The following is a 25,858-nucleotide window of genomic DNA, read 5'->3' on the forward strand; positions in this document are numbered from 1 at the left end:
TCAACTCCGCAACACTACATTTTGATGTTATCACATTCTTCTCTGGAACAAAACCCAACAGCCGTTTTTAATGAAAACCTTTCTCCAAAGAATGCTCCAACCTTCCCCACTCCCACCCAGCTGAATTTCAAATAATGTTTAATTCGGCTTGGCTTTCAGAGTCTGTAGAACATAAGCAATCGGCTGTGCTGAAGATGGAGAAGAAATGTTTTTACAGTTCCACAAATGTTTCTAATTGGCAAGAGCGTGTTGTTAATGGGAGATAAATTGCCTGCGGTGGGTGTGGGTGGGTGTGTCACGTGTGTGTGTGCTCACGCAGGCCCACATGCAGGCACCCAGGTGGCGGTAATGACGGGCGCCTCTACCTGGGCTTCACCAAGTGCCCCGCACTGAGAACTGTCCAGAGCTGAAGATTCAAGAGGGGGATGGGGGGGGGAGCCCCGGTTGCAGAGCAGAGGATGGGACGAGGTCGATAGCTGATTTCTGACTGGGACTCAGATCCTGGGCAGCGGGCCCACCACTCTCCCATCAGGAACAGTGAACAAGGATCTTGTAAAATACACAGACCGAAGGAAAATGACCCTTAGTGACTGAAACCAGCTGTGTCAGGCTTCTCGCTGTCTCTCCTGATTTGCTCTCTCAAGTAAATGGATGTGGTAGAGGATGAGAGAAAGTAAACAGAATCATTTTTTCTCTCTTGCAGCCACACCTCAGTAAGAGCCCTGGTTTTTATAGCTGAAAAATATATGTTTATTTGCTCATTAATTTTCCACTCTCTCCCTTGCCTTTTCTTGGCATTGAGTAGAATGTTATTTAAAACAAGACACAGTTCAGCTTCAAAAAGAAAAATCATTCTGCAAAATACAGCTTGGACTCATTTAATGGTTATTCATCATCCCTGAAAGAGTGGGGTACAAATATCTATATTTGGTATACTTTAATGATTTAGACTGCAATGATCCGTGTTGGCACGAGGATACAGGGAAGCAGTAGGCTCTTTAGGACTTTCAGAAGTGCCCCAATCATTTATTGGCACTGCTTTCCTTCAAAGAGGACACAGGCTGGTGCTTGGACGGTGGACTCAACCCCAAGGCCTGAGGTTCTCTAAGGGATGTTTGAAAGTCTTCATTTCCTCGCTGAAGTGTGTGTTTTCTCCTCCGTGCTGAAAAAGCTTTGGTTTTATGTGTCTTCCATTTCCTTCAGGTAGTGGCAAATAATGATGTGCCTAACGCAGTGCCTGGCACATAGTAGAAGCTCCATCAATATTTGTTGAGGGAATAAATAGGTAAATGGAATGTTATGAGTCTTGCTAGTGTTACTGTCTTGGCGTGAAATATGCAAGAATAGACTTGAGGCAATCAAGTAATTTCCCTTAACAGGACAAGCTAATTATTTGAGATGAAGATCTGGTGCATGGTATTTATTTGTCAGGCTCCATTTGCTCCTAATTAAAGGTGGAAAACTTGTTTGTATCATTGGAGGGGTGACATAGTGACCCACTACTAAGCCGCTTTTCAATTTTCCATACCGCTTTTCCAAGGAAAAGGTATCAAGAGAAAGTGAAGGAACATTCCTTTTGTTTCTTTACGTTTTATTTTTTCTGTTATCATTTTTGGGAGGGCAGGCCGGGTATGGAGCCTGAAGCTCTTTTGATAGTACTTCTACCGCGTCTGCCTCCATGACTTCTCTACTCTTTTCTGCTGACTTTGGTTGACCGATGAAATCATCCTCCCAGACAGATAGCACCTGCAGTGATCCAAGATGAAAATGCTGCATCCTCATGAGCCTCAGAAGTTTCTTTCATTCATTCATTCATTCATTCATCTGTACAGTTATTCCAAAAATATGAATTTAGTGCCTACCATGTACCAGGCTCTGTGCTAAAGCTGTGACTTTAACAACTGAGCAAAATCCAACGTGGTTCCTGCTCTCTGGAAGCTTACGGTCTGGAATCGTTGATGGATATGAATTGAATAATCATATTAAAAATCTTAACTACAAACTGAATTAAAAAGAGGAATATGGCCCTACTGGGACCAGGCAATAGCAGGAATTGATTTTGACCAGGAGACCAGGGAGAATTTTACTAAGGAGGAGCCAAGAGCTAAGAGCTATAAAATGTCTGAAGAGGGGCGTCTGAGTGACACAGTCGGTTGAGCGTCCCACTCTTGGTTTTGGCTCAGGTCATGTTCTCATGGGTTGGGGGACGGAGCCCCGCATGAGGCTCTGGGCTGGGCAGGTGGGGAGTCTTCTTGAAGATTCTCTCCCTCTGCCCCTCACCCCACCCATGGGCACTCTCTCACTTTCTCCCTCTCTAAAATAAATAAATAAATCCTTTTAAAAATAAAAATAAAATGTCTGAAGAAAGGGAAAGAGCATTTCAGGCAAGAAGACTATCAAATGCAAAGGCCTGTGGAGCCTGCGTGGGAAGAGCAAGGGCTGATGGGAAGGTAGGGCCACACCCCTCAGCGTCTATGCATAAGCCATAACGTCCTCTGAACATTAGAAAGACCAAAGGGTCATAAACCCAAGGATGAGGAGGAAGTGGGAACAGGAAGAAGGGACACATGCACTTTATCAGATTGGTGGGGGAAGGCGGGAGGGGGGAATACAAGTATCCATTCTTCACAAATGTAACAAGGGAGGTGATCATTGTAAGCCCAGGATCTTTTGCTGCACTGGAGCTTCCTGGAAATTCTTACATTCACGCTTCTGTCTGCCACGTTTCAGAAAGAGTTTATCTGGATCTTCACTGTGTGCTAAGTAACCATGCGCTGGACCATGCACCAATGGCATCTGGTCTTGTCATTTTATCGTAGACCTGTCTCTTCTTTCTGCCTTTCTTTTGATGATAAGGAGGTGGCATAACATAGTTTATAACTGTTTTTGGCAAATGTGTATGGTATGCCTTCCGGCACCTTCTTTCTTGGTTTAGAGAACAGGCTGTGGAGGTAGCATGCCTCTACACCTCTCCAGTGGTGTGTGAGCTTGAGCAGGGGGCTTAGCCTCTCTTTTAGCCTCGCAGGATTGTTCTAAGGATTAGGTGAGACTGAGGAGTGGTGTGCAGTGAGTGCTCAAGTAATGCCAGCCATTGTTATTAGCTAGATTCACTCATAGAGAAAGGTGTCGAAGATATACTGTTAAGGAGGACAAAGGCAAGTTACTTGGGGGAGTGGAGCTTAGCGGGAAAAGGGTAGGCAGGTGGCTTTTAGTCTTTCACCCCCTATTCTTGTAGGAGTTGGTTTTTTTTACTACATAGCTGTATGTTTTCATAATAATGAAACTACAAAGAATAGTTGAGGAAGTTTATCAATACTACCCGATTTCAAAAAACAGCCAAAAAACAGTGATTTCAATATAATCTTTTTCATAATTTTCTTCACCCTTAAGTTTGGAGATGTCATTTGGAAACTTTTCTTGGGATAAAGAAACATGTATCTGAAGTCCAGCAGTTCATTTTATTTTATTTTTTACTTCTTTTGCTTAGGTTATATTCAAATAAGAATCTTTAAGTTCCATGCTATTATTATCCCACTGTGATGAAATTATTCTACTTGTTCCTCCACCTCTTTCCCAGGGATTCAGGAAGCTTAACTTCTTTGGGATTACTATGATGAAGGTCAGTAGCTGATACTCATGAAAGAGGAAGCAAGTAGGCTTAATGGTCACTGAATCTGGATGTAGGAAATGTTTTCAATGATTATCTAATCTTAGGATAGAGTCTGTCACATATCCCCCTCCCTCTTATTTTATTTTTCTTTTACAAGTGGAGGTTCTTGGGCGCCTGTGTGGCTCAGTCCATTAAGCATCTGCCTTCGGCTCAGGTCATGATCCCAGGGTCCTGGGATCGAGTCCCGCTTTGGGCTCCCTGCTCAGCGGGGAGCCTGCTTCTCCCTCTACTCCCTGCTTGTGCTTTCTCTGTTGCTATCTCTACCTCTCTCTCTCAAGTAAATAAATAAAATCTTAAAAAAACAAACAAACAAGTGGAGGTTCTTTGTGTTTAACTAAAGATTTTGATGAATTCAGTTGGTATTTATCAATAGCTTACTCCACCCAGTCGAGAGTCATTAATATTGTACAGGGCTGGAGCATGGTTGCTTTGACCCTCATTTAAATAAAACTCTTCCTTTTTGCAGTGATTGCACAACACTGTCATTAATCAGATAAGAATACAAATCAGGAGAGAACTTTGAGTCCCCTAGCAAATACTTCATGGAGCCTGTGTGAGCTTGCCAACCAGACTATCATCACTGCAGAAGATACGTTTCCAAGGAATAACTGTATTATACAGTACTTAGCACATTGTGCCCCTCAGGATATGATGATAATTGCCTGTGTACAAGAAAAGGCAATTCTGAAGAAACTGTGATTAAGTTGATTACCAACTGATTCTTTAAATCGGGACCAGCAAACCATGGCCCGTGGGCCAAATTTGGCCCCCTGCCTAATTTTGCACAGCGCATGAGCTAAAAATGGTTTTTACATTTTTAAATGATGAAAAATCTAAAGTAGACTAGCATTTCATGTCATGTGAAAATTATATGGAATTCAAACTTCCTGTTCCTGAATAAAGTTGTGTTAGAACACAGCATGCTCATTGATTTACACACCGTCTACAGCTGCTTTTGCCCCAAAAGAGCAGAATTCAGTAGTTGTGACAGAGAGCATAAGGCGTGCAGTAGTAAAAATATTTACTACCTGACTTTTTATAGACAAGTTTGCTGATCCCTGCTTTAGATTCAGGTAGAAGTTATTTGTGTGCACGTCTGTATGCTTGTTAATGGATAATGCTTTTGTGTTAGAAATATGCCTGGTGATATGGCCGTCAAAAAAGCTGTAGAATGCAATCCAAATCTTTCCACGTCCCTCACTTCCTTCCCAAAATCAGAAGAAAGTTATTGTGTGAGAAAAATTAGGTTATCAGGAGGGACTATGAGAAATATCATGGTAACAAATCGAGAAGATCTACCTACTGCCTCCGAAAGTTATAGATCATGAATCCAATTTGAAGTCCTAAAATAACATCAATACTATTCCTGTACCCTGAAATTTGAAGTTATTTCCTCTTTGTATTCGAGAAGGCTTTTGAGAGGAAGAAATCTTTTATTCTTGTGAGCCTTACAAAACACAGTGCTGTATCAGATGAGCTCTTTGTTCAATGACATTATCATATTGGTTTTATTTGGTTTATATTTACATTCAGCTGCCAATAGGATACGATGAATAATCGATAGTAGGAAATTAGTAGGAAATACCTTTTAGTAGACTGTCTAAATCTTTTTTTTTTTTTTTTTTTTTTAAAGATTTTATTTATTTATTTATTTGACAGAGAGATGAGAGAGAGCACAAGTAGGCAGAGAAGCAGGCAGATGGAGAGGGAGAAGCAGGCTCCCCGCAAAGCAGGGAGCCCGATGCGGGACTCGATCCCAGGACCCTGGGATCATGACCTGAGCCGAAGGCAGCCGCCCAACCGACTGAGCCACCCAGGCGCCCTAGACTGTCTAAATCTTGACAGGGTATCCTGCTCATCTGCTGTGACAGTTGAATTAACATTTCCAACTGACATTGACCCTCCTGCCTACTAAGATATATATGGAAATTTGAAATTAATATAAAAGTCATACCGCCAACCAATAAACAATTACTAGCAGTAGTACCATAACATAGAATTGAAATATGAGTCCTTTTGATTCAAAATCCCTCTTCTGTACACGACTGACCTCAGTTGTCCCCTCTTGTTTTGTTCTGTTTCAGAGGTTGAAGGCCGCGTTGACTCACCACCCAGCTGCCATGTCAAATGGGAATATGAACACCATGGGACACATGATGGAAATGATGGGCTCCCGGCAGGACCAGACGCCACACCACCACATGCACTCGCACCCGCATCAGCACCAGACCCTGCCAGCCCATCACCCATACCCACACCAGCACCAGCACCCAGCACACCATCCTCACCCTCAACCCCATCACCAGCAGAACCACCCACATCATCACTCCCACTCCCACCTTCACGCACACCCTGCACATCACCAGACCTCGCCACACCCACCCCTGCACTCCGGCAACCAAGCACAGGTAGACCCTTTTATGATCTCTTTCCCCCTTGTTGTTACCAGTGTGAGCTCTAATGCAGGGTTCACTGGCAGCAAACTGGTTTGATGAGCTTGGGTGTTCTGTCTCACACGTGGGGGAGCTCTGTTCTTTCTTAGGAAATAATGGCATCCTGTAAGACCCTCCCAGATCCTAGTTTCTAGAAATAATATGATCGATATCAGGTCTAGTCTCCGGGGGCAAATGTAAACTTCAGTTCTCCAAAATCTGTTTTTTTGCAGTGTGTTACAAAGGTAACTCTAAAAAAGTAATACTGATCGGAGGATTAGGAAGAATTGAAGCATCTGAAGAAAGATGTGAATAAAGAATGAGAAAAATAAGTTAATTCTAGCCATGGTTTTAACTGCAGTGCTTTACAACATAGAGACTCAATTTTGGCACCTGTAAAATGAAAGTTAAATACAATGGGCAGTCTTCTGAATAACACTAAATGCTAAAAAGCTAAAGAATAACAGTTCCAGGCAGACAAAGGAGCTCGGTAATGGATGATAGGCCATAAGGTGCTGTGTAAATGAGGAAGAGAGGTGACTCATGCCACCTAGTGTGAAATGTGTTGGAGGGAGCAGAGAGCCAAGCTCTGTAGATGGTTGGTTCTAGAGAAAGGCCAAATCCCAGGGGTGGAGAGTCACCAGAAATGGCTAGAAAGAAAGCCAGCATTTAGACACAACTGAAGGAGGGTTGGGGGACCAGGCAGACGTTATGTCACCCAGCCCAAGAAGAGAGGCGGGTCCGTGTACCCGAGTAAGTTTTAGTAAGTGGATGAAGGGCATGTCTAGGAGCATGGCTAGCCCTAGACACTTTGGATCTTCAAGCAGGATGACCTTTGTCAGTCCCCTCCACCCATTCCACACTGCCAGGTTCCAACCAGTTGGGTCAGAATGGTGTTGGGAGCTTGGAATCGCCAAATAACACTTATTCACCATCTCCTCCATCATCTGCCTCCAGACCTCACCCAAGGCAGTTTGGGAGCTTTAGAACCCTCTCCTCTAACACACACCAAACTTGGACGGCCATCCACAAAATGGGTCATTCACAAGCAACTCTCTGATCTGTTCAATAGATAAGCTTATTCATTAGGTCAGCTTACTTTTGCAAAGGTAGTTAGAGGAATTCTATATAGCAAGTAAGAGTGCAGGCTTTGGAGTGAGAAATCTGTAAATTCTTTTCCCACCTTACTTGCTGTGTGACTGTGGTCAGTTAGCTAAACTCCCTAAGCCTCAGTCGTCCCATCTGCAAAATGGGGTAATAATAGACAAAACTCATCGACTTTTAGGAGTATTAAGAGAATGTCTGTAAAGCCCTTGGCACAGGAATCAATACATGTTAGCCATGATTAATTCCAAACTGAAGTAATATGATAGACATTTAGCAAGTAGTTCAGCAATAAAATGCCGTCCAAAGCATCTTTTTAGTCAAACGCCATAGTAGGACATGGAGACAGTTAGAAGGGACAAAGAAAACTAGAAGTGCAAAGATAGGCAAGTAAATTCACATGTGTACTTACTTTTTTAAGGAAAAGGATAGCATCAAGTTTTGGTTGCCTTGTCTGCTTAGTTACTTCACAGACAAGTTTAACCGTTAGTTGAATATAAAAGCCATTCATTAGCTAATTACCAATTAGCCAGTTGCCCTCCATTTCAAGTCAGTAAGTGGCCAATTGTATATGCAATTAGTTAATTGCATTATAATTAGCTACACAAACAGTTGCTTTTTAATCCCATACTGAAGGGCAAGAGTATAGGTTGTTCTTGTTAAAGTTTGAACAAGATCATTCAGACAATACTCAAAATGCCACTCTTAAATTATGTGAACTTGGCTGATTACTGATATCTTGTCATATTGCTTAAGCATACGATGATTAGAGCATTAGGAACAGAAGTTTATTAAGGCCCTCCCAACTGTGAGATTCTAATATGACTTGGAATAAATTTGTCTTTATGAAATAACAATTCATTATTTTTTTATCAAAATCTTCAGAGCATCTATGCCAACAGAATTCTATTTTAAAAATAAAATAAGTAACAATAATTACCAGGGACATAAATTCTGGTCTTAGGGTTGCATTTGCACTTTCTCCTGGCTTCTTAGGGTTCTCTTGCACGTAAGGATGTGATTTCGGAGTCCTGGTGTCCCTCCTCAGTCACTAGGAATTTCTCTTATCCAAACTACACTTTGAACCCTGAACCTGGACTGAGCCTGAAACTACCACATAACTTACCCCCTTGGGAAAAGGCACAGAAGTGTCAGAGATAAAGGTTGGTTGAAGTTGGGGTGGGAGAATACAGTGTCAAATGCAAGGTCTTGGCAATGGAGATTCAAACCGTTTTGCTTACTTGAGAATCTTGTCCAGACATCACAAATTCTCAAAAAGAAATGGTACAGGCAAAAGTGGCCAGGTTCACAGGTTCCTTCCTAATGCTTTGCTTTGAGGTAGTTAGCTCAGCAGCTAGCATCTGAGATGACAAGTGCTAAACCTTTGCCAGTAACAAGGATTACATCTTCACCAGCCACTTCAACAATTAATTCATTTTGTTATTTCTCTGTGATTGGGAGGAAAGGAATCACCAATAAGCAGTTTTAGAAAATGACTCTGGTTTAAATAAAATTACCAAGATGCAATCCAACTTCAGTCCTGAGCCTGATTCTTCTACAGTGAGTCATATTAGCTTTGACAGAGCTTAGGATTAAAATATATCACTTTCAGTCAGCCAACGTCAACCAGTAGCCATTATTAGTGCAATTACAGTCATTCTGATTGATTTCAATCATAGAACTGGAATGTGGTAGGAAAGGTAGCTGCACTTTCTTTTAAACACTTTTTCTGCCTGTTATTTCTGTAGGTTAAATGTCTCTTGTAAAACAGCTTTATAGATATTATAGCCATAAGCCTGAGTGACTGAGAAATGAGAAGGGGAAAAAAAAAAAAACACCCTTTATTGAGAGTGAAGAAAGGGGGAAGGAGTGCGGTGCATTAGGGAAAGCATTAGGTGTCCAGACACATAAAGAGTCAGTCTTGGAAATTTCACTCAGTGCTGTGTGTCTGCCTCATGGAGGGAAATAAAGCTATATGGGCAGGACTCTCCAAAGCTTTAGGCGCTGCTGAGCCCCTTGCAGCTCTTAGAAGGAATCTGTAAGTATAGTAACACTTTTTGATGAAGTGCTTTGCCACTCCTAGGGTTTCCTTACAATGTAAGTATCTGGTGATTCCCAGCCACCCCTCCCTTTAGCACAGACAGGTGTATGACGGGGCTCAGGGTTGCTCCGGGCATCCATTGCATAGGCCCCGCTTCCAGCCACCTGGAAAGGCCTGTCTCCGGCAGATCTCCAAGCAGCAGATAGACCCATCTGGAATTTGCCGGTCCAGCTGGGCCCTTTGCATTAAGAACTCTGAAATGGCAAAAACAGGATTTCAAGCTGCTTTCTGGGCTTCAAAGGGTTCATTTGGTAGGAGTCACAGTGGTAATGATGTCCCAGAGGTGTGTTCTAGCAACACGGTTTTAACACCAGGAAAACGAAAGTTCAAAACCTGCCCAGAAGGAGTTTTCTACAGATGACAGAAGACTCATCAATATTGTGACAATAGCCCTGATCTCTCTGTTGTCACCTGAAGCCCTGCATTGGCACGTTAAACCTTTATAAAACGCACCTTAAATAAAACATGTTTAACATCTGAAGGAGAAAAAAAAAAATATTTCCTCTGCCATGATTCAGCCAAATGCCTGTCAGGGAAAAATCTGTTTGACTCTGTTTCACAAGTCATTTCTGTGTCTTGCCAAAATATCACAGAAGATAGTTTGGCAGTGCTTTTTCTTTTCATGAGCGTGATTTCACTGTTGACTTCGTTCTTAGAAAACAAGTTCGATCTGCTTACTAAAGCAATCGGCTCTCTGTGCTTTGTGTTCCAACACCAGCTCGGGTTTCCTCTCTCACCAGCACGTTCCTTCTCTGTCCCCATCCCCCCGCTCCGTCTCGTGCCCACAGGTCTCACCAGCGACACAACAGATGCAGCCAACCCAGACAATACAGCCGCCCCAGCCCACAGGGGGGCGCCGGCGAAGGGTGGTGGACGAGGATCCCGACGAGAGGCGGCGGAAATTTCTGGAACGGAACCGGGCGGCTGCCACCCGCTGCAGACAGAAGAGGAAGGTCTGGGTGATGTCACTGGAAAAGAAAGCAGAAGAACTCACCCAGACAAACATGCAGCTTCAGGTGCAGGCCGCTGTCTCTTTCCTCGGGACTCAAAGGCCCTGTGTACGGTTGGCATTTCCTGCCCCCGGCAGGCGCTTGTTCACCTAAACAGTAATACCACAGAGCAACTGCATGCAGGCTTACTCCCCAAGCTTTATTCGCGCCGGGACACTGCACAAAACAAAATAAGCATTCAGTTTTAAATCAACCTGCCTACAAAGCTCTGAGCAGGGAGAACCTGCCCAACTGAGTTATAGGGCCGTGAGCACAGGCTTTGGTCAGATGGAGGTTCACACTCTTGTTCAGCAATTAGTTGTGTTTGACCTGGCCCTCAGTTTCTTCATCTATAAAATGGGAATAATAACCTCATAGAGTCGCTGGGAGTCATAAGTGAACTAATGTCTGCAAAGCAGTTTCCCCGGTACCTAGCACATAATAAATCTTCAGCCCAACGGTAGTTCTTTATATTCACCAGGAAGGGGGTTGCTTTGCCTTCCACCAGATTACCTCTGGTTTGGTTTAATGGAGGAAAGGAACGTTTATGGTTATTATTTTGCTCTAGAAGAAAAGACATTATTCCCATCTCATATGCAAACTCAACAAGATTTGAATCTTGTGGGATTTTTCCCTTTCGTGGGTGGCTCAACAGGGGACATTTTTCTAACAAGGCCCCTTCTGGGTGCATTTGAGAGAAGGGGAGAAAAGTCTAGTACCAGGGCCTCTCCAGCAGACTGCATGCTATACAAATGATTCGTTCAGGGAATCTGTTCTCCCATGAAAAGGAATGCCCTCTCCACCAGCAAAGAAAGAGCAACTAAATAGATTACATGACAAGTATGCAGAGAGAGCAGTAAGAGTTAGGGATTGTAGCCCAGTGCTTCTAGGAGCAGAGAGAAAGGCTGAAGAGTGGAGGGAAGGGGGAAAAGATTGCCCCAAATAGGGAGGATCTGTACCTTAGTAGTTTGTAGGCTCCCTTCCCCCACCTGGTTCTCTGTACATCCTTAGAAAGGAACAGTAGGGGTGCCAAACCCGCAAAACTTTTGCATATTCAATGCATTCAATGGAAATGGCCTTGGAGTAGCCAATGTATAAATTGCAAATATATAAAGAAATTTTGGGTTATGCATGGACTGCATATGGATGGTCTCATTTTCCCCTAAATTTATCATCCTTTTTGTGATAGACATGAGAAAGAAAATGGGAAACATATATAGCAGATATGGGGGAAATACAGTAAGCAGTCCTCCCAGTGGCTTCTATGTGCATGAAGGTGGGAGCTGTGTTTTATCTTATTGCCTTCTCCCCCCTACTCTCTACCCCCTGTTTCTAGTATAGTGTCGAGCTAACCTGCTGAGTCCCTGAGTGTCTACACTCAATATCTCCTTGTTGAATAAATGAATGAGTTCCCTATCTCTGGAGTGTCCAAGCACTGACTGCCTGACCACTTGGCCAGGATGTGATTGAAGGGAGTCAAGCCACAGTGGGATGGCTGGACTCTAACACCGTGAAAGTCGTTGCAACTTGAAAATCTGTAGTTCTAGAATCCCCACAGCCACAGTGGTATGTGAGAAGCTTTTAGGTAGAAGATGGTAAGCACTTTTAACATTCAGAGTAATCATGTTTTTATGTTTATGTGTATTGAAAAATGTAATTAGAACATCAGGACTTCAGTTTCATAGATACTCTTGGTAAGGATGAGGCTAAAATATTAAATAATGAGTTAATTTGTACAAACATGTTAAGTCAATAAAAACTCTGGTGCATGTGGATCTAGCAAATATTACAGCCACTGGCTCTGCAATGACCGAAGTGCGGAAATCCCTGGAATTTGCTACCAGTTCTGAGGTTTGCAAGAGGACCGTGAAAATGGGCAGGATTTCTCAATCTTGGCACTATTGAATTTGGGGCTTGATAATTCTCCATTGTATCCTGTTCATAGTAGATATTTAGTAGTATCCTTGACCTCTACCCACTAAATATGAGTAGCACCCTCTACCCCACTCCCAAGTTGTGACAACCAAAAAGTCTCCACACATTGTCGGATATCCCCTGTGGTGGCAAAATCAGCCCTAGTGATTGAGAACCACTGCCTTAGATGAAGGAGCCATGAATAGCCGGCTGGCACATATCAGATGCCAACAAATGTTTAAATCAGTTTTAACTAAAATGAGTCCTTGCAGAAATATTTCAGCGTATTGACTATGGTGCTGGAGCTTGAAAACAGAAAGAGATCATAGCAGAGATCCAGGAAAAGTGGAGATGCTGGTCTACCTTGTGGTCAGATATGTTCATGACTTGGCATATGCCTCCATGTTATTGCTCTTACAAAACACATAAGGTAAATTTACCCTTTACGAGACCCTAATCCATTAATTTCCACCACTCTTTAGAACTATACATGGCTAAGGAAAAAAGATATTAGAATTCTAGCCCCCGAAAACGAGGGGGAAAAAAGTTCTATTTGGTCTATCAACAGGCACCAGTATTTTTGGTTGCTAAAGGAGTGCCCAAGGGAAGGAAGGGACAGTCTCTGAAAAGACTAAATTCTTTGTGTTTTCCAACCACTGCTTTGCTTCAGAGGGACAGAAACCACAGCCGTTCCGTGTTTTCAGTGATGCTGAGTGCTCTGCATCATGCCTTGTGATGCTGGAGCGGATATGCAGATTCTGCTACCTTTGAATGACCCTTTCCCTCCTACTGGACCTTTGTCAAAAGAAAAAGGTGTCTCTCTTGAGGCTGGTCCAGTGAGCCAAATTTTAAGTAAACAGAAATGGAAGGTGCTAAGCAAACAAACTCTAGCCAAATGGAATATCCAAGGTCTGGATGGCCAGCTGCCACTTTTGAGTTGTTTTTCAGCTTAGAACCTTTTAGCTGGGCTGCAGAGTTTCAGATTGGAAAAAATCAGACCTAAGAAAACAAAATCAAACTCCCAGACTTCATTTCCTTGTCTCACAACAAATCTGTACCCAAGAGGTCAACACAGGTATAGGAATTGAGGGAAATACTAGAAATCACACGATCTGACATTTTTGTATAGGGAGAAACTGAGGCCAGGGGGACATGAGGGTCTTCCTGAAAGTCACACTAACAGCACGTAGTAGGAGGAGGACCCAGGCAAGTCTTCTCTTGACCCAACCCACTGCTCTAGGATCTTTCATTGTAGAGAATTCTTAAGCTAAAGGAACCCACGTGCTTTTCTCTGACAGAGTAGCTAAGATCAGCTCTGAATTCATCAGCAACTGATGGGGTGCTCAGTGGATTGTTTGTGCGCAGCAGACGATATGGAAATCATCTGGTCGCCCATGGAAATAATTGCTTTTTTTTTTTTTTTTAGTGCAAAGACACATGGCCTAAGTCGCTGCTGAAATTTTAGACACATGAGCCCAGGTTTGGGACTTGGCAAGGGAATAGGCCAGATGGGAACTGTTGCCTTACAAATTGAAAGTCCTTTGTTTTAGCGTGAACCAAACCTGGCCTCAACTAATCTACAAAAAAGAAAAAAATAAGCGAGGAGGGGCTATCTTGTAGGGCCCATTTTGATCATTATTTTTTTGGCACAGACTACTGCTTGCATCAAAAAGCATTCTGGGTTTATCATATTAACAAAATGACATCCCCAAAGCGAAAAACTGCAAATGCAGCTATTAGGGACTTCTTGGAGTACTTGTTTAAAGTATGTTATTATGGGGTTGAATGTCTCTAGAGGGGCACTACTTCATCCCCCAGACAACCTTATGGGTGAAAGAACAGATTAATCCAACTGCATCCAGCCTCCGACAGTCCCTATCTCAATGGCTAACTGCTTTAGGGTAGCAAACCCAAACGAGGTTCAAAAAATGAAAAAATGAAGGGCTGTTTCAACAGGATAATTCATACCTGATTATTAATACTTGGCTTTTGTAAAGTACTTTCATACAAAGACCTAGAACAATTACTATAACCCACGCAGGGGAGTAAAAAAAACATTGGTGATTTGCCTCAATTCTTAAAGCAAGGTAATTCAGAGTAAGAAGGTGCCTCCGGAAGGCCTGGTTTTTATTTCCCTACTAGAGCTGCAGGCAGCATTTTATTTCTTTCATGCATTTTGAAACATTTGCTATCTGGTGATTCTCTTCCAAAATGAATTCAAGGTGATTCTACTTGTGTTCCCTTCAAAAGGGTTTTTATTTAAAATCTAGTCTGGCATCTCCTTTGGCAGTCAGCGTGGAGACTGGAAGATGATTATGCATGCGCACGGCCCACGGTCCACCCTGCTTTCTCTAGGGCAGTGATTCTCAACCTTTCTTAATCCAAAGCCTCCCCGGGGGAATCTGATGAAGGCTCGACAGGCCCTGTCAACAGTGTGGACCTCTACGAGGATGCGAGCTTGTGTGCTAAACCAAAACTGTGGCTAGAGCTTCGCAATCTGCCCTGATAAGATTTGGAAGCACACAAACTGTGCTCCCTCAGGAAATGCGAGACTCGAAATATAAGCCTATCTGAGAATACCAAAAGCAGTTAACTAATGAATAAAAAGTAAAGATCGAGTCCTTCGTTCGATTATTAGGTAGTTAGCTTTCTCCATAGAAGGCAAAACAGAAACACTCAAAGAATAAACAACTATGTTGCCGGCGGGAACTAGAGAACTAGTCCCACCATCTTGTTTTACGTTAGTTTGATGTGGCAAGTGGGGAGGCCCAGCCGTATTATTCTGAAACCCCTGTTGAGAGCTCTTTTTCCTGCTGGAAGCTGCCCCATGAATTTCTGTTGCTTCTGTGGCCATTAGACTTTGATTTCATCCTCATCAGCATCGTGATTGCGTGTGTACGATCTATACAAGAGGCTGTTTGTTCTTCTTTATGGAGAATATTTATCAGCATCATTTTCCAACCGTAAGATAACTAACATAATTACTAACACATTACCTTAAGAAATATATCCTTATTCACATATATCTTTCAGGTTCCTACACTTTTACAGACCCTCGAAATCCTAGGTCCTCAGTTCCTATACTTACAACGTATAAAGTGCTTTGCTATCCATAGACAAAAAGTGCCACTCGAGTCATCTATTTTGTACGGGGCTTTGACACATACGCTGTTCATAGCGGTGATTGGCACTGTTTTATTGTGACCTCTCATGGAAGCAAAAGGTTTATTGTGAAACAATTTGGGGTGTGCCAAGGATTGCAGGCAGTTAGCTCCTTGTGATTGTAGAAGCCCAAAGAACGGAATTCAAAGTGTTTTTTTAAGGAAGAGGCCATGAACACTTTGTGCCTAGGAGATTGAACACGGCCTAGAAAAGGTGGGACGGAGCAGGACACAGTTGGGGAAAAAACGGAGACTAAAATCAATCTCTCCAAGATGGCCACCAGGTGGGATTTTTTTTCTTTTTTCTTCTAGAAGTGTAAGAAAGCAAGAGAATCTTGTTTTATGTCTTGTTTTGTTTTATTTTCCTTATTTGTTGTTTCCTAGGTCACAGAAGAAATGTGTGGGAGGATTTAGTAAAAATTGGAGCTTGACTCCATTTTCTAAGAAAGAGTGTCTGCATTATCTGCAGCTAAACTTAGGGTGCAGGTGTCTTGGCGGTTGTGATTTTAGAAAAGTGCTGTATCTATAATCCAAATGCAAATAATATGACATTTCATTTTGAGGCCAAATATATATATATATATATTAGTTTTATATACTAGTTTTATATACTAGTTTATATATTATATATATATAATTAGTTTTATATATTATATATTAGTTTTCTTTTTCTCCATTTTCATTTTGTTTTTGTTTGTTTTGTTTTAAAGATTTATTTATTTGCCAGAGAGAAAAAGAAAGAGAGAGAGAGAACAAGCAGGGGGGAGCGGCAGGCAGCGGGAGAAGCAGGCTCCCTGCCGAGCAGAGAGCCTGATGCAGGACTCAATCCCAGGACCCCGGGATCGTGACCTGAGCCAAAGGCAGACGCTTAACCGACTGAGCCACCCAGACATCCCTGTTTTGTTTTTTAACCAGGGGTTGCCTTCTATTTAACAGACTAAAAGTAACTTTCTTTTACACATGCCATTTTAAGCAAAGGGCATCTGGGAAAAGCAAGGAAGGCTGTCTGAATTTAAATGGGCATAAAATCAAAGAGGAAAGAATTAGTATTTAAGGCTACAATAAGTTGTCCTAAAAATACAGTTGTCCCACTGACCCCAGAATTGACAGGGGTCAATTTTGGTTTTGATAGGGCCCCTTACCAATTACATTCCTTTGGAGGTGGGAGATGCAATTCACCCTCCTGAATGTTTTCAGATTAAGAGCAATTAAGTGATTTATTTGTCCTATTAATGCTAATTTCTCAGATAGGCATTTTTATTTTGCAAAATTTGGAGAAGAGAAAAGCTTTTGTAGGTGAGATTCTTACTATTTTGTTATTTATGTTACTCACCATTTGATTACTTATATTTTGCAAATGAATTTGGAAATACGAGGTAGTCTTTAAAACAAGCTTCAAAAAAATGTTTTTAAATTAACTTTTAGAATCCCAAACTTAGTTTTTTAGGTGATAAATACATGCCTGAAAAGCCAAGTTCATAATGAAAGTGTAGATACAACTTAATGACAGCAATGTTAAAACACCCTTTTCTGTGTGCATGTTTTTTTAAAGGCTCCCACATGTGGAGTACAATGCCTGGCAGCCACGAATGAACATTGGCCAGAGAGAGGGTATTATTTATCACAACTATAAAATGGCTTGTTTGAGATAGTGCTATGTTTACAGTTTACTTTTATCAAGTGGAAGCACCTTAGAACCAACCAATCTATTCTACATTTATATTTGTAGACAGTGGTGCCAAGTACATTATTCTACAAAGCTATGAATTGGTCTTTGTGAATTACTACATAAAGTGGAGATTCGAGGCACTTATCTAAGTAAATAAGAAACACACACACATGCAGTCCACAACACCCTGATTGTTGATGGCAGGAAGAGTTTATAGACTGAAATTAGCCAAACTAGTTAGTGAACCAATCAAATTAATTTAATCATAGCCAAAACTTCACTGCCCCTCCGTTCCTGGGCAGACCTCATCCTACCAGTAGAGAGTCAACATTTGTCCCATGTGCTTCCATGCCTTCTGCTAAGCAGACATCAGGCAGGGATGCGCTCTGTTCAACTATAGCCCATTTGGAAATTCTTTTGGGAAATCTGATGGTAGATCGGTTGGCTTATTCTGAGGACATTTCAGTTTGAAGCCACTAATTCTGCCATTCAGTTCTTCTCAATGCATGTGCAACATTCACTTTCTTCACAGATTGAACATGAACCTGAGCTTATCGGTGTGAAGATGATTATTATGAATAGCTAAATTCAGTAGTTGCTCAGTGTGTTAGGCAATATTCTCAGAGTTTTACATCTATTGCCTCATTCAGTCCTCACAACAATTCAAAGAACTTTATTCCGATTTGATCCCCAATTATAAACAAGGTCGCTGAAGTTTAGCTGGCTTATGTTTCCTGCCTAGAGTCACCCAGTAAGTGTAAAGTGGAGATTCCCACCCAAGTCACCTGGCTCCAGAGTCCAGTACCTAAAGGGTGTGCTCTGGACTTTTAATAGATAGGATTCAGCTCTTGAGTTAAAAACTTGGTCTTTTCAAAAAGTCCCTGGTAAATGTGAGGACCAAGTTAAAGGCAAGCTACCCATTTTCAGGTGAATCCCATTCAATATTATCCTTAATGTCATTCAGACACGGCAGAAAAGTTTGCCAATATCACCGTTGAAAGTGCATGGGGACTTGTACTCTCTGGTCTTTTCAACACGGCTTTGATATGTCTCCTTCCAGAATGAAGTGTCCATGTTGAAAAATGAGGTGGCACAGCTGAAACAGTTGTTGTTAACGCATAAAGACTGTCCAATAACAGCCATGCAGAAAGAATCACAAGGATATCTAAGTAAGTCGTTGACTTTTTTCTTTTCTTAGTGTCCAGTTTTTTTTTTTTGCCACTAATTTTGCATTGGATTTTACTGAAAGAGCAAAAGTAAAGCATAGATTGCACACCCCAGCAGATATCATAGTAGAATTCTTCAGTGGCTGTCAGACTATTGCACCAGAGGGATCCCTCTTTTCTGACCCCATCCCCATGCCCACCACCTCCCGATAATTTCTGGCTAGACTTTCCCTGGCATTTCACATTGTAAAATCCTACCGAATTCCAATTCCACAGCCAGTAGGAAAATAGCTTGCGGGAGCCCAACTACCAGTGGGCTAGCTGCCTTCCAGAGAAATCAGTGGGCTGGGGTAGAGGCATTGCGTGAATCACATCCAGTGCCTTCAGGGATGCTGCCTTTTATTCACTGGGCTGAAAAGCTCGTGACCTCAGCTTAGTTTTCCAATAAGTAAAGTGAATCCCTTTCTCTAGACCCCAGTTTCTGCATCTAGAATGTCCTTAAGTTAAATGCTAGCTGAGTGGGGGATGGTGGGAGGAGCAGGGATTCATGGCTGAAGGTCAATTTATTTTCAAATAATTTTTTAGATTGAGCAACACAGATTCTCCCACCACATGTGAGTATTTTTCCACATTTGATATATGGATGGCTATTTGAAGATACAAACATGGGGAAGTTCACATACCGAGACTCGAGAACACATGCAATCATGTTGCTGGTATAGAAAGCATGGCTTTGCTTGTAGCTATAAAGTGGGAAGGCATAGCTTTTGACTACAGTTTAAAATAAAGTTTTGAAATTAACGTCCAGGAGCAAATGTGTGAAACTCTTCTATTTCTAGTAAACACGTAGTAATGTTTCCCTGAGTAGCCCCCCAGGTCCACCCGAGAAGAGCTATATTGGTATGTGTGTGTGTGTGCTTTCTCCTAGGTCCAGAGAGCAGCCCTCCTGCCAGTCCCGTCCCAGCTTGCTCTCAGCAGCAGGTCATCCAACATAATACCATCACCACTTCCTCTGCAGTGAGCGAGGTGGTGGGAAGCTCCACCCTCAGTCAGCTTACCACTCACAGAACAGACCTGAATCCCATCCTTTAAAATCCGCCGGTGGGTCAGACCTTGCCTCCAAGAAGAGCTGTCGCATATCATGCGTCCTTTCTTTTAAGGGCATTTTTAGAATTAACTCAGACCTGGAAGACTCCTCAGCCCTTCAGAGACTGGCTTTCATTTTTATAGTTATTATGGAAATGTCGTCTTTTATACTTAGTTATATAAGAAAAAAAGGGAGTTATGCAATTAATTAATCTATCAGCTTGGGAAATGCTTTGGTGCTTTTCTCCAATTTTCTGGTACCAGTTAACTTGTTTATAAACTGAACTCTTTCTGTATATAGACACGGTTTCATTCTTACCAGTCCAGCCCTTTGCCTGAAACATTGAATCTTGTTAAACCGCAGCTTTTAGCCAAAATGAGGCATACCTAGATGTCACGTAAACAGATGCAAGGTAACTGGGTGGTGAGTCTGATGACATCGTAACACACGTTGAGTTTGCGCTGTGATGTCGCCAGAGTTCCAGATAAACACAGAGCCTTTTCCATATTTTTTTCTCTTCCTAAAAAAATTATAAGATCTGCTGATGTCCAAATAAAACCACCGAGCATTTCGCCCCCTCTCCTCCTCCTCTTGGTCCACTTCCTCGATTTGTCCTCTAATTTCCTCCAGTCTTCCTTTCCATTGCCACTTTTCCCTGGGCTCCCTGTGTATTCTTCATTTTTACTTTCTTCTGTTTTATTTTTCCCCCTTTAGCATTGCAGGTAAAGAAGAAAATAATGCTTAAAGGAAAAAAAAAAAGCAAATCTCAAAAATAAGGATCTAGCCATTGCTTTTCTTGCCTGTAACCCACAGCTGGAGTTCATTCACCTCTTGCTTTTTACAAAATGGTAAGCAGGAGATGTTTAATGTGCCTGATGTAAGGTTTTTAATAATCAGAGCAAATAAAAGGTGGCTTAGCCATAGGTAAGGCACTGTTGAAAGCCAGCTGTGGAGATACCAGGGAAGGGAGCCTTGTAAGCCTCGATTGTGAAGGTCCAGATTATGATGCGGGCTATAACATCACACCCTCGAATTACAACTGGTTTTATATGGCCTGTCTATAAGGTTGAAAATCCATATGCTATATAATGATTCAGAAGGGCTCTATTCACTACACAGATTACATTGTTCAATCATCAGCTGCTAATAGACTAAGATTCATTATTATTTTTTTTCTTAAGCCTATGGAACTGGCTTTGCTGTTCTGGTGGATGAAAGTAGACGCACCACTGGAGGAACAAAGAGAGAAAGAAAACCTAATGTTTCCATAGGGGTGCTTTCAGCCCTCCCAGAACAGCCAAAGCCTTCTTTGGCTGCTGAAAGAATCCCATGGATATGGCTACTCCACTCTTCTGAATAATTCTGATTTATATTTCCAACAACTTTCATCGATTCGCCCATTATGGAAAGCATATAGTCCCGAACCACAGTTGTGCCTCCTTGAAACAAGCCATTCTACTGTGCTAATGTTTTAATATCAATCTCGCAAGTAACAGGGGCTAATGTTTCCCTCTAGCAGTCTAGACAGGTGCTGGTATTTCATCTCCATTTGAATGCTTGACCTCCTAACATGAGTGTGTGTGTGTGTGTGTGTGTGTGTGTGTGTGCGCGCGCATGTGTACGCACATTCATGGGATTTAAAATAATAGTATTTTACAAAAGGTGTAGCTTTTATAAGAGTTCAGGAAAGGGAAAGACATGTATGGGTGTGTGTCTATGTGTTTATCTCTCACTATAGCATAAGAATCTATTTTGGAGAAAAAAGAAAATATGAGGGTCGTGAAGCATGATTTTTATAACTAGTTTCAGTTTTATCTAAAAACTTACTTTTTAAATCAGTATTTATCAACAATTTTTTTTTAAATGTATGCAGTGCTTTCAAAAGGAAGTTTTGAGTTTCCAGGGAAACTCATGACTGGCTTTGTGGTCTAGAAATCAAAACAAAAACAAAAACAAAACAAAAAAACAAACACACACACAAACAAAAAAAAAAAAAAAAATTTAAAAAAAGAAAAGAAAAAAGAAAAATGCAAAGGATTTTCTATTATATTTTAGACAAACATACCTTTTTTAAGTATTTTAAATACTGAATTCATAGTTGTTTTGTTTTGCATCCCAGCAGTAACAGCTGAATGGTTGAACCTAACTGGCTTCCTAAGAAATATTTAAGATATATCTGTATTCTGATATTAAATTTAATTTTTTCAAAACTCCTTTCTAGGACCACGTATATGTCTCTCTAAAAAAGAGAAAGAGCTCGTTGCAATGTTTGCTTGGGTTTTAAATTTTTTTATGTTTTTCTTATTTTTTGCTTTAAGTAAACAAAAACTTTTCTTTCTTTACTGCATGCATAGCACTTAATGAAATGGATTTTTTAAAAATCCACTAGTAATATCAGAATATCCAGGGAGTGGGCTGTCACTAAAATTATGGTTTACTTCTGTTCCACCTCTTGATTGAATATTTAGTTGTTAAACTGAAAGCCTCTGTGGTGAAGAACTTGCCTGAGTTTTCTTAATTCAGCAACTTGACAGTTTGACTGATGTGCATTATATAGTGCTCAATTATGTCTGTTTTTTATGCTAAGTAGGCAAACCAACCACACACACACACACACACACACGTTAGCAAACGGCCCTCAACATATAATTAGAATAAACTGTCTTCTTGTTATACTTAGAGCCTTTAGGTATGTTCAGTGTGGCAATACAGTAAAATGGAAGGCGCCAGCTCATTGTCAGAGCGTCTTGAAACCCTGAACAGAAAGGCTCGTTGGTCAAATCCAATACTCGGCTTATCAATATTAAGTACTTCACTGGAAGGTTCAGCCTTCACCAGACCGTGGAACAATCAGTCTCCCTGAAAACCCCTCCGTGCCCTCCATTCTTTGCCAATCTGGGAAAACATCTTTTTTCTGCCCCATTCTCCTCTCCCACTCAGTTCCTGGGTCATCCACCTATATCTTCACGGATCCATTGTAATGACCTTCAGAGCACCCATCCTGAGGAGGGACGGGCCCTGCAACACTGCCTCTCATTCATATGTGGGTTTTTTTATTGGCAGCATCTGCCTTTGAAGTCACTGTCAGCCTACCTGGAAGTTTCTACAGTGTTTCCCCTGCCTTATGTGATGGGACTTGACTTAGATAGGTACCCCTGATGGCATTTCTACCAGCTGATCCTAAATTGAGGCATCCACATCGTATTTCTTCTTAAAAGACATTTCCCAACATATGATGCCAGGACAGGTAGAGTAAATCCTAGCCACGGATGAACGTACTCATTTTAAAGCCTGTGTTAAGCTGATGTTTTCCCTTTACACCCCCACTCATCCCTCCCCACGTCCACGTCAGTGTGTGCGAGTCACAGTGTTCACGCGGCCTGTGGGGGAGAGCAGTTTGTGCGGTGTCACTGATTGAACTGTGATAATTAGGATGACTTACTTGGAGCAAATGCTCTTTGGAGCCTGTCCGGTCAAAGAACTCAAATGCAGTGCATGTTCTGAACAGAGGGGCATCAGTGGTGAATGTTCAGGTGGTTTTGTTGCCTGTTACGTAAATTTTGGTGTGTCAGTTGAGTTTGCCATTAAAACCTGAAACCAGCTGCGGTGAAAGACCAGCCCTTGGCTGGGGAGTTTTAAGCATCAGTAACTGCTATCAAACTAGCCATCCAGTTAGGATAGAATGTGCTTCTTTCTGGTTAATAAAAACCATCTAAGAAAATATATATGTATGTATGTGTGTATACAGTGGAATTCAAGGACCAAAGCAAAATTTGAACAGGAATCTATTAATTTAGAATTTTATAAGATATTTATTAATAAATGTTATTTTAAAACATTCCATTTGAACAGTATTCTTCTGTAGGATCTACTTGTTTTTAAAGTATTAGTTCATAATAAACTACTCTAGTTGTGTATATCTTCATTTTTCAGGGTTTCAAATGGCTATTCTCCATTATTTGGTGGAAATGTTTTGCTTAGATCTCTGTGCATAGAAATTTCAAGGATTTTTATTGCTCTGTGAGTTATTTTTTAATCTATGTTCTGAACAGTTTTTTTTAAACATTTATTTCTTCTTTTTTTTTTTTAAGTTTTTAAAGTAAGCTCTTTCCTTTAGGAAGCAGAGTTCAGCTAAAGGGAATCAGTAACTATAACTGGAACAGCTTTCTTTAAAAGTGTAGAAACAACTTCATCTCTGCTTCTCTCCACCCCACCCCAATTTCCTAGAATGCCTTGCACTATTCAGCTTCCTTAGTGCTCTTTTTTCCCCTTCCCAAACAATGTGCCGTAGCTTTAAGCCATTCAAGTTCCATTATGCAGTATATCTGAGAAGGAAAAGGAAACAACCCATTTAAATTTGAATAAAACTGTGCCTATGCGAACAGTAGCTATTTAGAGTCTCCTGCTTTTAAAATAATTTATATTTTAAAATTGCACTTTAGCTTTTTCGATCCCTTTCTGTTTCTCTTGTTCTCTCTCAAAGCCCCTCCCTGTCCTCAGACTTGCCTTCTGCTCTCCCCTTTCCAACTCCCCCACCCTTCCCCTCAGGCTCTGAGCTGCATCATTTAAAATACTTTACAGAATATTTGCACCAGGTACATGTGCGTGCATTCCTTAGTATCCTAGCAAAGACAGGTTCCTCACATCAGCCTGGATGAAGCCTGCTACAAGAAAACCAAGGAGAAGAGCCAGTTTATACTCTTTAACCCTTTATTCATAGCATGTTTTTTTTTTTAAAGTTATATTATGCAACAGATATGAGGCAGCAGCTAAGCTACACTTAAGAATTTTCTATCTCATCCTCCAAACCGAAGTGTCCTGAATGAGCCAGGAGACTTAACTCTTTTGTGCACCATGGTGCATATGGACTGTGGCCCCAGCCGTTGTCTCTCTGAGGCTGTTGAAGTAACAGTGGCCCTGTCTATTTCATTCCTAGGTCTCAAAAATACAATGTTGCCTTGTGACGTAATTAGGGACAGCACCTCTATTTTACAATGATAATCTGAGAAAGACAAGAAGACATGGAAGCAATAAACTTATCAGTAAAATTCAATACCAAAACAAAGAAATGAAAACAAAGACAAAAACCCTAGCTCATCATGTCGTGAAAATGAAAAAGTGTACATCCGCTCAAAATATTTTACTATTTCTTGTGGAGTTTTTCAGTGATGTTAATGCTTATAGCCAAATTGCTTAAAGAGTGTTTATATATTTTTTTCCTTATAAATTGTCTATTTTTTAAAAAAAAAGAAACTATTTACCACAAGTTGAAGAGGGGGGTAAGGCCAAATTGCCAGCATTTGTTAAAAGATTAATATTCTTAAGTGGCGCTCTGATACATTTCCAAGCTTATCATCAGAGGGGAATCAGTAACGATCAGCTCTTGTATTTCGACCAACTTATTAATATGTAGCTCATTAGAAACCAGGATTTAGAAAGCTTTTCATAAGCCATTTAAGATTTCCTACCTTGAGTTTCATATTATAGAACTTTCTAGGATTTTTTAAAAAAAGAGAATCATTTTAGCCTCAGGACTGAGAATGTGGAACCTGAATAAATTAGCTTTAAGTATATCATTAAAATCTTATGCACAAGAAGCTCATTAGAGTCTAGTTGGCTCCTTTAGAATGCCAATGGCATTGGCAGGAGATAATGAAAGGTATCAGCAGTGGGCCAGTGGAGGGGGTTTCAGAGAAGGGACCCTTCCCAACCAGCCAGCCAGTGGAAGAGAAGACCTACTCACCCTCTTTCCTTCTACGTTCTGCTAAATCACACCTGCCTCAGAGAGAGGAGTTTTGCCTTTGAGGTTTGTCTTAGAGAAATGATAAGCTTGAAATGTTCTCCCTGGAGAGGACATACGGTTTGGGATCTTCTGAAAAGGCCCAGAAAAATGGCTCCGTTCAAACACAACATTCTAGGACAATTGGAATATAGATATTGTCCAAAACTAGAACTTAAAAAAAAAAAAGTTTAGCCTTGTGCAAAGTAAGTGCTAACTAAGGAAGTCCCCCCTCCCAAAAAAAGGTGCTGTCACTTTAAGTTCTGGACTGGGGGGTTGTTTGTAATTGTAAACAGCAAAGCATTTATGTTTGTCTGTCTATTTGTAAAGCAACCACCTTCCTTACTGGAAGGAGAAAAAAAATTGGGGGTACATACATGTAAATACTTGCTGCAGCATTTAATATGTTCGATTTTATGTTAAGCTTTTTGTTGCATCGTGAACACATTTATTGTTACCAATGGACAATGAGTTCATTAAGACTGTTCAACTAGGTCAGATTTTTACATCTCTTTCGAGCAAGAGGAGACAAGATTTTGTGCATTTGTACAAATGTTAATAATATCACTGCAATTCCAATATAATAAAGCACTCAAATGCAAATAATACATGTAACTTTTGTATGATGAAATTCGGGTTTGGGGATAATGGTTTCTATTCTGCACATGGTCTCATTCCTGCCTTGTAAATCAAGGCTTGGTCTTTCAGGGTCATGATTCTCTAGGGATGGAAGGAGGTGAGATTTTCTCCTTCCTAGACCACCGCTGTGCTCCCACTGCCTCCTCC

At 41.2% G+C, this 25,858-nt stretch overlaps 1 protein-coding gene across 5 annotated transcripts in view; it reads left to right on the plus strand.

Annotated features, from left to right (window-relative positions):
* Nucleotides 1–23,133, plus strand: part of CREB5 (cAMP responsive element binding protein 5) — a 389,578-nt gene extending 366,445 nt beyond the window's left edge. For 4 of the 5 annotated variants that reach the window (XM_078059403.1, XM_036074491.2, XM_078059404.1 and 1 more), the window contains 4 exons: nucleotides 5,755–6,078; nucleotides 10,096–10,323; nucleotides 18,101–18,209; nucleotides 19,135–23,133. In XM_078059403.1, the coding sequence (XP_077915529.1) occupies nucleotides 5,755–6,078; nucleotides 10,096–10,323; nucleotides 18,101–18,209; nucleotides 19,135–19,298 (825 nt within the window). In that variant the 3' untranslated portion in view covers nucleotides 19,299–23,133. Of the gene's footprint in view, nucleotides 1–5,754; nucleotides 6,079–10,095; nucleotides 10,324–18,100; nucleotides 18,210–18,791; nucleotides 18,821–19,134 lie in introns of all 5 variants that reach the window. The other variant, XM_078059405.1, reaches the window with a different exon arrangement.
* The last annotated feature ends 2,725 nt before the right edge of the window (nucleotides 23,134–25,858 follow it).

This window comes from Halichoerus grypus, chromosome 12 (assembly GCF_964656455.1).
Source record: "Halichoerus grypus chromosome 12, mHalGry1.hap1.1, whole genome shotgun sequence".
NCBI classification, from domain to species: Eukaryota; Metazoa; Chordata; class Mammalia; order Carnivora; family Phocidae; genus Halichoerus; species Halichoerus grypus.